The sequence below is a fragment of the Camelus ferus genome, chromosome 8 (assembly GCF_009834535.1).
Source record: "Camelus ferus isolate YT-003-E chromosome 8, BCGSAC_Cfer_1.0, whole genome shotgun sequence".
NCBI lineage: Eukaryota > Metazoa > Chordata > Mammalia > Artiodactyla > Camelidae > Camelus > Camelus ferus.
In genome coordinates, this window is record NC_045703.1 from 15511496 (window position 1) to 15529854 (window position 18359).

General features: G+C 37.4%; 1 protein-coding gene across 4 annotated transcripts in view; it reads right to left on the bottom strand.

Annotated features, from left to right (window-relative positions):
- COL12A1 (collagen type XII alpha 1 chain) overlaps positions 1–18359 on the bottom strand; it is a 112727-nt gene that overhangs the window by 11129 nt on the left and 83239 nt on the right. For all 4 annotated transcript variants that reach the window (XM_032484479.1, XM_032484477.1, XM_032484476.1 and 1 more), the window contains 10 exons: positions 18063–18205; positions 17662–17771; positions 13801–13950; positions 12298–12375; positions 9965–10051; positions 8461–8514; positions 7382–7477; positions 6145–6198; positions 5633–5686; positions 1328–1381 (listed from right to left, as the gene is read on the bottom strand). In XM_032484479.1, coding sequence (XP_032340370.1) covers positions 1328–1381; positions 5633–5686; positions 6145–6198; positions 7382–7477; positions 8461–8514; positions 9965–10051; positions 12298–12375; positions 13801–13950; positions 17662–17771; positions 18063–18205 — 880 coding nt within the window. The remainder of the gene's footprint in view (positions 1–1327; positions 1382–5632; positions 5687–6144; positions 6199–7381; positions 7478–8460; positions 8515–9964; positions 10052–12297; positions 12376–13800; positions 13951–17661; positions 17772–18062; positions 18206–18359) is intronic.

The following is an 18359-nucleotide window of genomic DNA, read 5'->3' on the forward strand; positions in this document are numbered from 1 at the left end:
GGCCAAGAAAGGGATGGATATGATGAGACAAGAGTCCCCTCTAAAGTAAACTAACCAAGCATGGCCGGTCTTAAAGGCCTTTAGCCCATAATCACACATTAAGGAAGAGTAAAATCAAACTTAAAGATAGCATGGAGGGGAAAAAAGAAAAAAAAAACCTTGAAAATTCCCATTCAATCTTGATGGCCTGTATAGTTCTAAAATACATTTTGAGACCATTTGAAACATATATACATATACTGTATTTTCAGTTTCAGAGTTACAGACTGGGATCCTAGTAGATTGGCTACAAAGTGAATTTGCAGAAAGCAATTCCTGTTTTTTTCATCCATGTCTATTACCAAACCAGAACACCCATCAAAAGACAGGAGTGAAAATTCTGTCTGGGGAGGAAATTGAGACAGTAACTGGGCACCATGTGGTGGAGTTTCCCCATGTCTCTTGGGAGTTCTAGCTCAGCCTAGAAATTCACTTTTTCTTTAGTACATTCGCTACACTTCCATTTTCTTCTATCATATCAGCACCCTCCACCCCACCCAAACCATAAGAATTTCTCCCGTGTTGCTTTTAACACAGCTTTAAGACATTTTAGCCACATTCTTAGTAGAATATTTGTAACATCAACTCCTCAGTACATTATGTTCTAGAGCCTAAAATTTCCTTAAAATGGAATCATCAGATTTTTGTAAAACAATCCTTTATTCATCAGTTATGTAAATTTTAAGCTCTGTAGATGAGAGTCTACTATCCATTTAAACTCTACTTGAGAACATATCTATTAAACATAAGTCATACAATTAGTCTTAACATATGCTCTCAAGTCTTCATATCTTGCCAGAAGCCATGAAGAGCATCCATCATCTCAAACAATTTAATGTGATCTCACCTGGATACAGGTATAAAAACTACTTTCAAAATCATTGGCTTTGGTATTTTCCCCAAAGATCTTAACTAGAAAACGTACTTGGGTAAAATTTACTTCCTCAGAATGATCAATGTCCTTAAAATTCAAATATCACAGGCCACAGACACTTAAAATTCTAGAATAGGAATTAACCAGAGAGGTCACGAAACCTTCACCACTTAAAGTGGGGATGGAAAGAACTGGGACACTCAGTTTTTGATGTTTCAAGCATAACTTGATTAAACAGACTCTCTTTTAACACATCTGTTTTCTCTAGCCCATTTTGACTTGGGAGAATAAAAGCAAGCAGCTCCCTTGACAGCGTGCCTACAGCACAGATGGAAAGTGCCTCAAAGGCCAGGTTACTGGGCTGCTCCTAGCAAGCGGGGGTAGGGGTTTAAGTGTCACCCATTCCATTCTTACCGGTGGCCCAGGGGGGCCCCTGGGTCCCATTGCACCATCTTTTCCAGTAAAACCCTATTGTGAAGAAGAAATGGATTATGGATTAGTGAAATAACGACCAAGCGAAAAGGAAAGACCCTAAACAGATTGATAAGGACTTAACCCAACTGCAGGTAACTTTTCAATATAAAGACAAATATACCCCCCAAAAAAATGCTTTTCATTTAAGTTATGCCTTTTATTGAGTAATTCATTTCTATACTCATTCATTTATCGAGTTACAAATAAACTCATTTTAAGAGCCAATCTAGTCTTCTCCAAGGAAGGCAGATTCTTTTTATGAAGATACTAGCTTTTGCTTTTCTAAGAGTGGAAATAAATCGAAAGGAAAACTAGCCTTTTCTGCTGAAAAGTCAATGTCCACTAACTGGCCCAGGAAGTATTAAGTAGGAAGAAAGGATTAAGTTGTGGAGGAAAGCACGTGACATCACAGAAGATGCAGGAGAGGCCAGCCACCTGGTTAAAAACTCCCTTCTCCATTTCCTAAGCAACACCAGACAGCCAGGCCAGGACCACTGATGTCTTCACTCCTGGGGGATTTCTCTCCTCGCCTCCAAGAAAGGGGCAAAGCGATCTCAACTCCTCCGAAGTCCACAATCCTCACTTAACATTTTTAGTTGCTTATCTCTCCTCATCTTACAGAAAGGCCAGCCCCTTATCAGGGTCAGGATGGGAGGAGAGACGTGCTCTGGGAGCGCTGGGCATCTGTGCGCAGGCTCGCACGGTGCCAAATGACCTCTGCCTGGAATGAGTCAGTTGCTGCCCAGTTAGCATTCATCCCAACAGCAGACCTCTGAAACCCAGCCGAGGATTTCTGAGTCAGGCCTTTTTTTTTTTATGGCTGCTGCATTCCGCTGTCAAAGGAGATTTTTGTCTCCTTTGAGAATAAGTGACAATTTTATGCATATTCTTGGATTCTAACAAAAATCAAGAACATTTGGATCACTGCATTACGTATCCACACTCCCATTGATTTTACAGAAGAGGAAGTTTAAATTATTTCTTTAAAATTGTGTTAGAAATATTTCACACCCCTCTCCTGAAAAAAGTCTTTTTTTTTTCCAGAAACTTATAGAAATACTTCAGCCTGTTTTCTGGAAGACCTAGGCCTGCTTAACAAAAAACAGACTCCAAGCTCATCTGATGTACCTCAGCATTGCTTCTGAGAGCCACTTAAGAAGCAAAATTGCCCGCAGTATTGTTTGGACAATTCGAATGGCATTTCTACCATCTAAATTCCTTCCAACCTCTGCAGAAGACAATTTTTCTTTCTTTCTTTTTTTTAGGTGACTATCATATCTCTGAATAATCCTTCAGTCATCCTAAGAACTTCCTGATCAACCATTTTCTCTTTTTTTCTAGCTTTATTGAAGTAGAATTGACAAATAAAAATTATATATATTTATGGTGTACACGTCACATTCATATAAATATATATATATATACTATATATATAGTGAAATGATACCACAATCAAGATAGTTAACACATCTATCACCTCACATAGTTATCATTTTCTTGTGTAGTGGGAACATTTAAGATCTACTGTATAAGGAAATTTCAAGTACATAGTATAATATTAACTGTAGTCATCATGCCGTACATTAGATATTCAGAATTTACATCCTGTGTAACTGAAACTTTGTACCCTTTGTCCAACATCTCTGAATTTCTCCCCCTTCCCCTGCCCCTGGCAACCACCAGTGTCTTCTCTGCTTCCATGAGTTCAACTTTTTTAAGATTCCATACATAAATGAGATCGTGCGGTATTTATCTTTCTGGGGTTGGCTTATTTCACTTGGCACGTCCTCCAGGTACAAGATCCATCCATGTTGTTGCAAATGACAATATTTCCTTCTTTTTTAAGGCAGAATAATATTCTACTATATAAATTTTATTTTCTTTATGCATTCATCCATGGATGGACACTTAGGTCTAACCAACCATTTTCTTTTAGAAGAAACATATGCCTAAATTGGGGTGAAGAGGATTTCACTCTGATGGTCTCAGAAGGGCTACCACTGAGCCATCTGCAGAACTTTGTGATGTATTTTTTCTCCATTTTCAAAGCTGTACCAGTTATTGCTGCCTCCCTCCCAGTAAGGAAGGCTGAGACGGCCTACTGGTTGTTTTCATAGTTTCACATGTATTACATGCCTGTACATGTGGCTCTTTTGCTACTTTCTAAGAGTCCCCAAAGCTGTGCCTCATTTTGAAAATCATCTATGCTGAAAACAACCAGGCACTCTGTTCCAACCAACTCTGTCTTGGTAACAAGTCTTCCTTCTACCACGATCCTTGGGTTTGCTCTCCTGAACTTTCTTTTCTCTTCCACCACAGGGTTCAATTTTCGTTCTTTTTCTTTCTTCCTTCCTCTCTCCCTCCTTTCTTTCTTTCTTTCTTTCTTCCTTTCTTCCTTTCTTTCTTTCTTTCCTTTCTTTCTTTCTCAGCTGAGATGCCTGCACCCAAAGTCTAACTTTCCAAAATTATTTTTGTTGCATCAGCTGTGCATCCTACTTTCACCATCAGTGTAGGGACCTAAGTGGCAGGTTGGCGTATAAGGCTGTGTCACAAAAAGAGAACCGATTTCCTGAGAGGCCTCCTCACCCTCAACACAAGAGTCCAGGGTGGCCTCACCACAGAGCTCGATTCACAGGTTAGAATTTGAGAGTGAAAACACATAGTCCTTCCCACTTCTTCACTTTTCAGAGAAGCCGTGGTGGTGGTTCAGAACCATCACTGAACTGCCAGTTCAGAAGGAACATCTTGATGGGATGGTGGGACGTGCACTGGTGACCCACTGAGTCTGCGTGCAGCCCATGCTGGGTGGATGTGACGGACCCAACGAGGCTTCAGTAGGAGCAGTGGCAAGTGAGGCAGCCCAACATTGCTTCTTGATCACGATATTTTGAGTTTTGTCTTCTAACCCAATACACTGACTTGTCACCTTCGCAATCTCACTCTTGTCCTTTATTGTAAAATAATAATTCCAAAAGACAAAAGTGCTGGTCTCAAAAGAGTCAGAAGAATATATGCATATGAGTACCACAAGGTCCCGGATTCCTAGAGAATACAGTTTTCTCTTTGACATTTCTCTCTCTCTCCCCCAAACTCAAAAATAGGCATAGAAGCTGATAAATTTCACGGGCTTATCATCCACCATTTGGTATTATCCGGGCAAATCTGTGCTCCATCTGAATGACCCAACTCTCTGCCCCCTGGTGTCTCGGAGGTGGCAAAGTTAACAAATCAATGTGTTTAGTGACAACTATTATAGCGCTGACCTCTCGGTTCCCACTGCTGGTCATATGTTTTAACTTGATTAGTCAAAATACAGACAACAATCAGACTGCTGTCTGAATGAGAAGATGCTAGGAAGTCATTCATTCCTTGGTTTTGAGGAACTCTTAAAATCTCTTATTAAAGCATTCACGGTATCCTCTGAAGCCAAATGTTCCTATAACATTGAATAGAGCACAGAAGCCATGTTCACTGTGTTTCCCATTTACTTGTCCTAGAAAAAAACTGGGTTTCCAGGGAAAGGGTATAGCCCAGTGGTAGAGTGTATGCCTAACATGCACGAGGTCCTGGGTTCAATCCCCAGTACCTCCATTAAATAAATAAATAAATAAATAAATAAATAAATAAATAAATAAATAAACCTCATTACCTCCTCCCCTTTCAGAAAGAAAATAAAAGCCTATTTACCTCCCCCCCAAAAAAGAGCAAAACTACAAGCTGCCACAAATGAGAAAAATCCCTCCCAAATCTCAGTTGTCTCCCCATCACAGAGGCCTACAAGTGGTATTTGAGCTCTAGAGGTGTGCAGAAGATACCCCGGACTTCATAGAAACGTCACAGAAAATGCCATGGAAACCAAGACTACTCTCAGACTTACATAAAAGATGTCTCATAACAAAGATTTAAATTTTGGGATTGAAAACAATTTGCTAGGATTCGTGAATCTCTTTCCAACGAGCCAAATTTCCTTTTAGAGACTTCATTTTTTCTGAGTATGATGACATAACAATAGATTTCCAAAATTAAAATTTCAAGGACTCATTTAAAGTCCCACTATTTTGTTTCATAGACCTTGAGATTGATCTGGTGCTGGGTGGTCCCTCAATATTTTCAGCCTTCCGTGTGATATGTTAACGCTGCATTTCCAGCTATGAGAACTGAATTTGGGGCAGGTGAGGGTGGTCTTAATAGGCATCAATGTGAGATCATTTCCAACATCATTACAGCCTGCCCAAGGAAACTTACTCTATCTCCTGGAGGTCCCATTGGTCCTGGTGGGCCAGGTAATCCTGGGGTTCCCTACATAAAAGGAAACAAACAAGTAAAACACTATAATAAACTTTCCTGTGTAAGAAAAGGAATTTATGTTATTCTCCAAAATGTTTGTGAAAAAAAAAAAAAAAAAAAAAGTCCAAGGAGCCCTGAAAAACAAACAGAAACTCAGAACAAAGCACAGGGCCAGCCCCAGAGCAGGGTGCTCAGTCAACAAACCCTCATAACACAAACGACTATATGTGCGTATAAGCATGACTGGGACATTGTGCTGTACACCAGAAATTGACACACTGTAACTGACTACACTTTAATTAAAAAAAAACAAAAAGACCAGGCTATGAAATGGAAATCATGTGAAGTACACGGCCGGGCTTCTGCTGAGCCGCTTAACCTCGGTTCACCTTTCAAGGCACTACCAAGGCAACCTTGCTTATAGCACTTGACAAGGGAACGAAAAGGCAACTTGAAGACCAACAACTCACTGTGCGGCCTGGAAGTCCTGGCTCTCCAGCGTCGCCTTTCATCCCTTGGCGACCCTGGAGCAAGCAGCGGGAAAACAGGTCTCAGGAATTTTACAGAAATTCAGTGAAAAGGGAAGACATGAGTCATTCCTGAAATCTCTATCACTTCATAAATCCATGAAGCCTATTTCTGAAGGCAGATGAATAAATTATGTGGGGGATTGATGTTTGCTTTTTAAACTATGAATGCTGTTATAATTTCCACTTACAACGTTATGGGATAACTTTATATAATAGTAAATGCCTACTTTAAAAGACCATAATTTAACTTAGAGATCTTCATAGAAATAAAAGTTGGAGAGAAAAATCAATTTTTTATTTAATATATTTAATTTGGTGCTAATTTTCATAGACATTCAATGAAATGTTGTAACATAATTTTGGTCTTTATAATTACATGTTAGAAGACACTTGTTACGTAGGCAACTAATTAAATTAAAACTGATGAATTTAATAGTAGGAAAAAAAAAGGAGAGCCCCTAAAACTCCCTTTTGGACATTAGAGGCTAAAAGTAGATGCATTCAAACATTTTGAGCCATAAAGCCCTGTTCCTTCACATTTTTCATTTCTAGCTATATCTGATATAGATTATTTTTTCTCTAAATGCTGAAAAAAATGTGTCTGTCTTTTATTATGGCATCTTTAAAGGGAGTTTAGACTTAAATTTAAAACTCTTCAGTTATCTGTATTCTTATTCATATACTGTACTTGTTTAAAGTATAGAAAAAAGTTACTACTTAAATAAGACATGAGCCTTACAGGGGAAAGCACCTCGTATAACTTCAGATTAGCATTTGGAACAAAAGGTAAATTTTTATTGAAAATTTTTATAGAAGGAATTACCTAGGGAAATAATGCAAGCTTTGCCTTGAAGTCAAATAGAAAAGGACCTCAGGGCTGCCACAGATTCAAAGTAGTTTTAAAGCTTCCAGAATGTTGAAGGATATTTGCATTACTTATTAAAAAAAATTTAAAGGTCAAATTAGGTAGCAACAATTTTTTTCTACCCAGTTATATATTATTACATACACTATTTACATATCTGAAATTATAGTCACAGGAAGTCATCTCAATGACTAAACTAGTTGAGTTCTCTGAAAAAACATTTGAGTTTGGCAAAATATAGTGAAAAATGTTCCAGTTAAGCTTAATGCTAATCCACCATTCTTGCTTAATACAGAAGGCCTTTGTGCTTACTTGTTCTCCTGGAATAGAGAGTCCGTTGGGTCCCTGGGGGCCTGGAGGACCTTGGGGACCGGGAGGACCTGTATCTCCACGAGGACCAGGGGGGCCCTAAAATACACAAGAGAGAAACAACCACAAAGTCATGGAATGCCCTTCCGGTGCCAACACCCAGTCAAAGTCTTGACACCAATCGTATAATATTTGCAAATATTTTAGAAATCTATGCATCTAGAAAAGCATTTAGTAATGCCATCCCTTTCTTCCCTTTGCTGCTCATTAAAGGAACAAGGGGAAAGTGCAGTCAATTTACAACAGCACTTAAATTTCCAAAAATCCTATTTAAAAGTAGGTTTCTAAAGGAAGTAAAATACAGTGAATGTAATACATTCATATATTTACAGTCATACATTCATTCAGACATCCAAGCTCAAAATTCATTGGATTTGATTTCTTTTAAGCTAGTCCTAATTTCTCTTAGACTTGGGTTTATGTCTGGAACTAATGTATCTATAAATCCAGCAAGTATGCTGAAGCATCTTAGGGATGTGTCCAGGTGGAAAAGGCACAAACTTGGAGTCAGACAGACCTGGGTCAGAACCCCAGCCTCACCCTTACACATTATCTTTGTAACGTATTCCACTAAGAAGCTTGAGTTGTCTTTTGGAAAACCAGTATGGAACCAGCAGAAGGGGCCGGTGACCTTCAAGAATGCAGATATGGCTGCTCAGCTCTTTCTGAGACAGGCGAACCCTCTCCATCTCTCCAGCAGGACTCTGCTCCCTGCGCAGTCTTCCAGCTGATGGCCAGGTCACCCTCTCTGCCTCCCCGTGATGTAGCAAAGACCTTCGGTGCTTCTGCAGGTTTCTCGTGTGCAATTCCTACCTCAGTGAGATGCCCTGTACATTCCTTTATCTGGTCAGTCTAATCCATCATTTTGCTATCCAGAGACAAGACAAAGGCACTTAACATCGCCTAAGGCACTCTAAACTTGAATTCAGTTGCTCAAGGTCACATACCCTCTTATTGAAAATTTGAATACTCAGACTTCAACATACAGGTGAAAATTTAAACACACTCTGAAATATACTTACAACTGCCCCACTGATACCTCTTTCGCCTCTGGGACCTTTAGCACCAGGTCCTCCCTAAAATACACAGTAAGAGCACATTTTAGGGTGAACATAGGAAAGTAGGAAGAAGCTGATGTATAAAAATTGCTTCAAGAAGCAGTGCATTCTTCAGACAACCAATACTTCTACAGTTATTGATAAAGTATGGAAGTAAATACTTCATATCATACAAATGTGTGGGTAAAGAGAATTTCAACTTTGTAGATTCCCGGTATCTCACTTTTTACATTCTGAACTTTTCTTAATTGTTAGCAAATTTTGAACTTTATTTGAAAACTTGAGGGTTAGTAGGAAAAAAAAAAAACAAGTATTACTTAAATACAGCAAGGAGAAAAATCTGTTTTGGAATTATATGAGTGCATTCTTCGGGGACGATAATATGCAAAGAGTATCTTGACTCTCTCAGAATCTCAGGACATGTAGTTTAGTAACAGGAATTCAGAGGCCACAGAACAGAGAGGGAATAAACATGATAGTCATATCCAAAACGTTATCTTACAATTAGAGAAAAAAAACCTACTTCTCAAAAACATCTAAGTCACATCCAGGATATAACTTTCTGATTGCAAATATGAATTAAGTAAGTTACTATTAACTTTTTTTTTAATGATGGTAATTCCAGTGACATTTTTAATTCTGTATATGAGGAGCTGGTTTGTAATTAATCCAAAATCAATTTACAGTATTTTCTATGACCCAGCTATAGTAAAACTTGGTGTTTCAGGGCTCTCTGAGCTATTCCTATGTTAATTAGTCATTTTCATAAATGATGTCAATAGAATTGGAGGTGTCACTTCTATTCTGAAAAACCAGCCCAGGTCAGACATTGGATTGATAAAATCAGTGTTCCACATTGATTAATGAGATCTGTCACTGCAATCTTCAATGTTTTGCGTTGCATTTTTTTGGTCTCCCCCTCCTCCACCCATGAATAGACCTGGTCAGTCTTCTTACTCAAATTTATTCCTAACCCCAACCACTTTCATTCAGAGTTTATGATATTATCACATACGTAAATGATCCTCTAAGGTATTCTCATGATATCTTCGCTATATAATGTACACATATCCTAGGCTCTAAACAAGTTGTTCTTGGGTCAGCCTCTCAACCATGGCTATGTACAGGGAGCTTTCAGGAGACGTAAGGAATTTCAAAATCACAGGGTTACAGAGAGAAACCCAAATTCATATCTTTAAGAGTTTTCTCTTGAATCGGCTCTTAAATACTAGCTGATAGCATTCATTTCTGCATGGCAGGAGAAACGTGTTCAAATGTGTTCAGATTTTCTCCTGGATATACTCCATTTCAGATCTTAAAACATACTACCAAAATGGTGGGCAATTCAGCTTGCCCTATCCAAGAACATACAAGTGGCTGGACATCTTAGGCACTACACGTTGGCCAAAGGATGATCGCTCCAAAGATTTAACAGGAAAAACTGGAAGGACTATTTCAGGTTCCTTACCGCAGGGCCTGGAGGTCCTGGAGGTCCGACGCTGTCTTGTGTACACGTGCAAGCATTTGGAAAAGCGGGGCACTTTGCTTCATCTCTCTGAAATTTTGAAAAGAATTTTCAAAATTCTAAATTTCAAAATACTAAAATTCTGATTTCTAATTTAGTATTTAATACAAAATTCTGAATTTCAAAATACCTACACATTGAGGGTCAAAAAACTCCCTCCCTCATGTGCACTTATACACACAAGGAACTGTTTCCCACCTTGAAGAAATCATTGTTAGTTATGATTACAAGTAGTTTTCTGTTGACTCTTGCTTTGCTTCTTTATGTCTTTCTTTTATGTTTTGCTTTCTTGTTATGTTTCTTTTATGTTTACAAAAGCATCATCAGGACCATTGGTAATTTAATCCAATTTTCTCTAATCTGGTGTTAGAGAAATGCTAAGTATATCAGATATGGACACCCACTTCATTCAGAATAAAATCTAAAACCCTTTCCACAGCCTATAAGACTTTACATTGTCTGCAAACCAGCCCCCCTCCACCTTGCCCCCCCCCCCAGTTCCTACCCCTTTTCCCTTCCATTCATTCCACTCCTGCCCATTCATCCACTTCCTGTTTCTCAGGTATTTAGAGCAGCTTGTAGCCTCAGGGCCTTTGCACTTCAGTTCCCTCTGACTGGAATGCTCTTTCTCCATTATCCACCTGTTTGTTCCCTCACTTCACTAAGGTCTCTGCTGAAATCTCACCTTACCACTGAGGGCTGAGGGTATGAATCTGGCTATCTAGCCCAGTATCCTGGTTTTGTTTTCATCCTAGGACTTTTCACCCCATAACACAGTATATATCTACTTGTTAATTCCTTCTCTCTCCCTGCCTTTCACTAGAATATTCACTTTTCACTGCTGAAACTCTAACACATAAATTAGCACCTGGCTGATAAGGTCCTACTGTATAGCACACGGAACTATAGTCAATGACTTGTAGTAACCTGCAATGAAAAAGAATTTGAAAAAGAATATATATATATATGTATGTATCACTGAATCACTATGCTGTACACCAGAACCTAACATAATATTGTAAATCAGCTACAATTCAGTAAGAATTTTTAAAATTAAAAAAAAGAATAGTGCCTGGCTGATAACAGATGCTCACTAAGTATTTGTTGAATCAATAATGCATACTTATCTTTATCCTATGGATGTATGCAGTCATTGTTTGCCAAAAGCTTCAAATCCATCATCAGCATTCAACTTTGTAACTATTCGCTTACATAGATATCATGGGGGAAAGCCATCACCTCAAAAAAGAAATATTTCTACTGTCTTAGACAGCCAGAGAGGTGATGGCTTATTCGTGAAAATGCTAGTATTTTACAAGCAAGAGGAAGACTCTGAAATAAGTGGGTCTATCAAAAACACTGAGTCAGCAGGGCTGCTCTGGTTATTAGAGCAGGCAGACAGCCAGATATAAACAGAGAAAGGGGGACGCAGGCCAAACAGAAATTGGGCAAAAAAGTGGGGCACGGGCCAAGTGCAGGAAACCCTATATCGTGTAAATAACAGGTGTCCCTGGGCAGAGAAAGAAAAGCAGGAGCCCCCGGGCTGATAGGGCGGCATACATTTTGGAGTGACAAGTGGCCTGGAGGCAGACAAAGAAAGGTGGGCACGGGTAGGACTCTCTAGTGTCTGAATGTAACTTTTTGCTTACTATGCCCTCATTTCAATAAAATTAACCTTGCAGATTAGAAGTACCCATCATGCACCGACGTCATGACACTTCTGATCCAGACTAAATAATGACAAAAAAATCCCTCCTCCCTTTGGGAAGGTGGAGTTGGGATGAAAATCAGGGAATACGACCCCAGACCCTTCCCTCCCCAGTAGATATTCTGCCCATTCATTTTTACACCCAATGTAACCGACTTGCCAAAGAAACTTAGGGCAGCTGCTCACCTGAGCCTGCCCGCTCTCCCCTTAAGAGTATGCCATCCATCTGTTAAGAAATCCCCACTTTACTTTCTTAACCTCCCTGTCTCATCTCTGAATTCTTTCTGTGGCGAAACAAGAACCTAATCACCAGCAGCATGACTACGCAAAACCACCTGGGCTGTAAGGGAGAATTTCCAGATGTGGTCCTGTACATTCCTGACTTTTGAGGGAGGGTCACTGGCCTGAGCTGTGGTAGCTGATGTGCACGCACACAGTGGTGTCCCTGGCTCCATCCTGGAGATGCAGTTGCTGTGGGCTACTTCCTCTCCCAGCCCATCCGCATCCACACCTCTTATTCCTGGGGGACTACTAAAACCACGACAGAATTCCATCCCGTTTTGCTTACCCTGGAGGGAATATCACAGCATCGGTCTCTACTGGTCCACACCGGGCTGCAGACAATATCAAAATTCTGGATTTGGAACTGCAAACAACCAACAGCAACATCAGCTAAAGATGCGTGGAAAACATTCATATTAACGTTGCCACATTTTAACCCCTGCCACCTTCTCACACAGACGCTCTCAAGGGTGCACGTAATGAGAGCAATGTGACCCTTACTTCATAGGAACATTAAAAAACTTATGTCTAAGAGAAAGAGATAGTAAAGCAAAATACATGTGATATTCCCACTTCTGATTCACTTCCTCGGCTAAAATGAAATGTTTGATTGAATTTCGTTTTTTTTTTTTTAAGAGAACATTAATTTCCCTTTTTACTAAAGAATTAAGTATGTAGTTAATTAAGGATTTAAATTTGAAGAATATACACATTTAAATCAATTTTTAAGAGTCCACCATAGTAGAAAACTAACATTAAAAAAGAAATTCCTCACTTATTCTAAAATTGATGCTCTTCTTTTCATAAATTCTTACCTAAGGGTTGACTGAAATTTTTATGATTACCTTTAGCTTAACTATTTCAATCAAATATATATCTTCCATATTGAAAAACAGATATTCTGATAAAAAGGAAAAGACTGTTTAGATACAGTCATTCTTTTATAAACCTGATATAATTGTTTTTATTTAAATACCAAATTCAATGTTCAATAAAAAGTCCGGATTTTAATTGCAATGATATTAAATTTGCACTAATTGTTTCTACATTGTGGAATAAAAATTTTACATTTAGATCTAGAAGAACAAAATCCTGTCCATGGAAGAAAGCTAAATTCCACAAATACAACTTTTAAAATAATAGAAGCCAAAGATATTAGCTTTGCTTTTAGAACAATGTCATCATTGACTGACATTTAATTAATGAACTTAATTAGCCTGGTACAGTGAAAACCTCACGTTTAAAATTGCATTACTAGCTAGATGTGTAAGGAGGGTTGGCAAGCCCCTGCCTCAGACTTGAGCCACTGACACTTGCAAGTGCAGTGGCTGATCTTCATTCCAAGGCTGATGTGACCCCTCTGTGAGGGAGCTCGGGGTCTGTGACAGTCACAGTGGGGTCTACAAATGCGTGCTGTCCTGAGTACACAAATTTGTGTGAACAATTTCTACCTTCAAAGAACAACAACAACAACAAAAAGAATTTGTTTAGATCTCACAGATCATCCTGGCATCTATTCATATGGCACTCTCCAATCTGATTCTGTTCCAAGTTGACTACACGGTGTTCTCTGGTGCCTTGACATCCTATTTAGCTTCTAGCAATAAAGCCCATGACTATGTTTTTTCAGTAGCATATTTTCTCAATGTAACTTTTCCAGTGTTTCAATATGACCAAGAAATTAAACAATTTAAAACTCACAGAGGAAAAAAACCTCACTGATTACTTTTTTAAATGCCATTTCAATCCTAACACAAGGTACCAAGAAAAATAAAAATGTGTTACTTACTGTGGCTGATTTCCTCTCCCCTTTAAGCAGTTTGCCAAGAATTTCATAACCATCAGTTGTGATATTTCCGGCTTCCTTGATGTCTTTTTCTATAATTTCATAGCAGTCGATGTAAATCTTAACACTTTTTGAGGTCACTACGATATGAACCTAAAAAGATCATTTGTTTCCATTACAAAATTTTGACCCAGGGAAATCTGGTTGACTTCAGCGTATTTCAGATCATAAGTTAAAAAAATGTGTTCTTATAGTTATTCTCATCCCAAATCAAGAGTCCTGGACTAAAAATCCAAGAACCAGGTTGAAGTGTCAATCAATGTCATTTATTAATGACATCAAATTCAAAAAACCAGTTAACCTCTCTGGGTTTCAGTTTCCTTCAGCTATTACATATCTGCATAATTTCTTATTTTCCCCACTAGGTATTCTTCTTGAGATGGACAGAGATTATGTAGATGAGATGACTCTGTAAATTATAAATAACTATGCAAAAAAGAAGCCACTCACAGATACGGAGAACAAACTAGTGGTACCAGTGGGGAGAGGGAAGGAGGGAGGGGTAACATAAAGGTAAGGGATTTAGCAGTACAAACTATGATGTATAAAATAAGCTGCAAGGATATACTGTACAACATGGGGAACATAGCCAATATTTTACAAAGCTATTAAAAATAAATTATAAAAAACAAACTATTCAAATACAAGTAGATGAATCACTAACATATTACTATATTCAGGACTGAGAAGCCTCAAATGCCTTCCAGTGATTTTGCTTAATGCAGTTTCTAATTTGTCAGTCCCTAATCCCTGCTGAAAAGAACTTACACACCATGTAGATACCTAACACAGGAAAGAGCTAAAACATGTCTCCTGTAAAGATTCAGCTCTGGAAATCAATAGATTCAAGATTCAATTTCCTTATAAGAAAAGAATCTTATTTTTTTGTCTGATTTTGATGACACTCAGAATCTTAAGAAATTTATTAGTACAGATAATTAATAAAAAGTATGTATTTCAATAATGTAAAGAATGACTGCAGGTGATCTTTGACTTTATATTTGTCTTCATAGTTTCCACTTATCACAGCCCAAATACTCCAGTAAGCCTTGATGATTACTTTGAAAGCTTAGCTCCAGGTGAAGAAACAGAAATTCTCTTAAATGCTTTGAGTCAGTAAGCATAAGGACAATCTCAAGAGATTTTTTTTAAACAGTAAATATTTTTCCCACATAGAATCACCACTAAAACCCTAATTTAGTGCATCTATAAGTGGTAAGTATGAATTACATATTGCTTTTCTATCAAAGTGATATATGACTTACTAAAAATAAAGAAAGTGTACATGCTCCCAGGGCAATCATCTAATACTGAGTTCAAGAAGAATATCATATAAATATTCCCAATATATTTATTATCCTAAAACTTACTTGTTGGCCCTTGTATGAACAGTCTCAGAGCTAGCCACAAAGTATTTGAAAAATCCTAGTATCCAGAAAAATTATTTCAAAATCAAGACTTTCAATTTGTGAAACAAAATTTTTCCAGATACACTTGTCATTCAGTCCTAACTGTAAAGAAACGCATGCTAAAAATATATTTTGCTACAATGTCTTCAGTGTGTTTTATTGTTTTAAACACATGCATAATTACAGTTCAGCATGGCTATTCATCTGTAGACCATTGTCCCAAGCATTCAGGGACTATTTTGCAACTGTGAAGCATTGTTAGCCACAGACCAGTAAAAAGAAATAAGAACACTTGTCAACGCCTTGCCTTCCCAAGCTCTACCATTCCCAAAATGTTTATTTTTCGTCTATTCCACTTTTTCCTCTTATTAGAAATTTCTCACTTAAGTCTATGTCATCGGTTACAACAGAATAGAGACACCGAAAATTCTTCAAGACAATCCTCAAAAAGCAGTAGTAGTCTGCCATTCCCTACTCAAGGTCTCCTAGTCTATTCCCTCTCTCGCAAGAGCCCACTGGATGTTAGTCACTAATTAGCTGCTATCAGAGAACTGCTTGTTCTTCTCCCAAAGACTGAAGAACTTCACTTCCCGAGTTAGATGGGAAATGAAAGAAGGTATTCAGATCCTTAGATCAGTAAAGAATGTAAGTAGTCAATAGTGATTGAACTTGGTTACTAGAATTGATGAGACATACAAGAGTAGGTTAAAAGAGTGGGCTATGAATGGAGGAGGAAAAAGAGTGTAGTGAAAAAGTAAAGGAGAAACTAAAAAAGGAAGGCATTACAAAAAAAGAAGGTAGAGAACTGGAGAAGAGAAGAGAGCTTGTGAGAAGGAGAAGAGGCATCATGTAAAACCTAAGACTACAGTTACCTCTTTATAAATAAGGGAATGTCAAAAAATCATTATCTTGATTTGCAATAAGTAATGGCTGTCACTAAAGATCTCTGCAAAATACTGCTTTATTTTGCTCAAGTAAAATGAAGCATTCAATGAAAATTGGAAATTAAAAAAATAATAGTTCCTAAATGGTTATCAGTTGGTTAGTAGAGGATTGAATTTCTAATATCTTCAGCGAGTATGGAAGAAAAATAAAACAGTCTTTTTTATCAAGTTACTCAATGTAAGTCTAATGGGTGTATCAATGAGCCAAAAACAGTTCATAAGAACTTTGCCAGATTGAACGTCTATTATAAGACAAGGAGCAGTTGAAGCCAGTAATATTTGTCAAACTAGAATTTGCTTTCCCAATAAGGCACTTATTTCTCTTCCAGCACTTCACCATGAAAGCCTATAAATTGTTAAGCAAATGTGCCACTATACTCAGAGATCTTTGTTTTTCCATCATTGTTTTTTTGTTTCTCACTAATGTGCACATTGAAGCCTCTTTGAGCCCCATGAGGAAAGTCCTTTTCCATCCTTACCAAGAATCCAATTCATGAATAAGAAAAATATTCTGGAAAGAAACCAAGATTCCCGGGAATAGAATCAGCAAGAAATCCAGCTGAATCTACCCCAGGACAGGAAAGTTCTTTCATTTTAACTTGAAATTAATTGAATTGGAAATACTTGTCTTCTGTACATGGGGACTAAGTTTCTGAGTGGCATACTGGAGAAAATTTAGACCACTTGTGCAACAGACGGTACTGCTCCTGTTAACTTCACCCAGCAAATGAAGAACTGCCATTAAAAAGCCTCCTCCACTAGATTGTTCTTTTCATTTCTAATGCTGCCAGCTTCTGTATGCTTATTTGTCAATTAATCATCCTTTAGAAAACTGATAGAAAGTCTCTGTTAAACTCAGATGTTAAAATACAAAAAACCTAAGACAAGAATAGATAATCCCCTAAGAATGCATGTTAGAACTTTCAATAAGATTTTTTTGAGAAGCTCTAAGTGTGTTTATGCAAAAGTTAATCTCATAAACATTCATCTCAATTATCTTAATTATTTTGGTAGATAATGATAACTTTTGGACTGATTTTGTTTGACTGTGTGACTTTTCAATAAACAAGCAAGTAGAAGGCAGCTTACTATGCTCTAAGAAAGAATGATTTTTATCAGTTAAATACAATCCACAAAAAATAAGCCTTTGAAACAAAATGACGTAAAGTTTCAAAATAAAAGGGTAGGTAGAAAAGGTGGGCATACAATATTGTATATACCACACAATTCAAATTCTGAAAAGGTATTAGCATTGAAAATATATCAAAATGTTAATAGTAGTTATCTCATGGTTATTAGAATTAATCAAGTTCTCTAACATATTGTTTTTTAAAAACATAGTTGTTTCCACCAGCTTAATATGACATTTTAATACATAATAAAATAAATTAGTTTAAATTTTAAGTCATAAACTTTTTTCTATAAATAACCAGATTAGCTTACGTTTTTACCTTATGAAAACTTCCATAAAATAATGTCTTCACTTCATCTGTGTCAAATGTAACAGTCTGCACCTCACCTCTTGTATCTTTGTTGAAGAATGATAATGTCTTGCTCGAAGCTATAATCAACACATAATTGTCATCAAATCAAATGCGTGAACACTCTACATTGAAAGCATTAACAAATAATTCTTGTTGGAGAGATTTCTTAAAAATTCAATCATTTCATTTGAGTTAAAATGTAATTTGAATATTTAATAATATGTTATATTTTTAAAACTTTAAACATAAAAGCATATATCCAGCTAACAAATATATTCAGAAGGTTCTTATAGAGAGAAGAGAAGGACAGAAAACACATAATCAAAAATATGTATGTATGTGCCTTAAAATGAGATAAAAATGCTTACGATCTGCAATCACCCCAACTTGTGGCTTGTAGTCTCTGTCTGTGATTTGCCAAATTGCAAAAGGGTCACTAGGAGTTTCTGGGAGAAGTCTGAATAATAATATAATTGTATATGAAGGAGGGAGTCCATTTGGATGTAGCTCTCTGTTTGACAAAACAAAATTAATTAATTAACAAGGATTTCTCATCAGAAATAAGAGAATATTTTCAGTCTTTGGACTAGAATCTCATCATGGGTAGTATTAGAAGCCATTTATAATAATCTGGTTATGTATCAGAAGGGGAAATATTTAGGAAT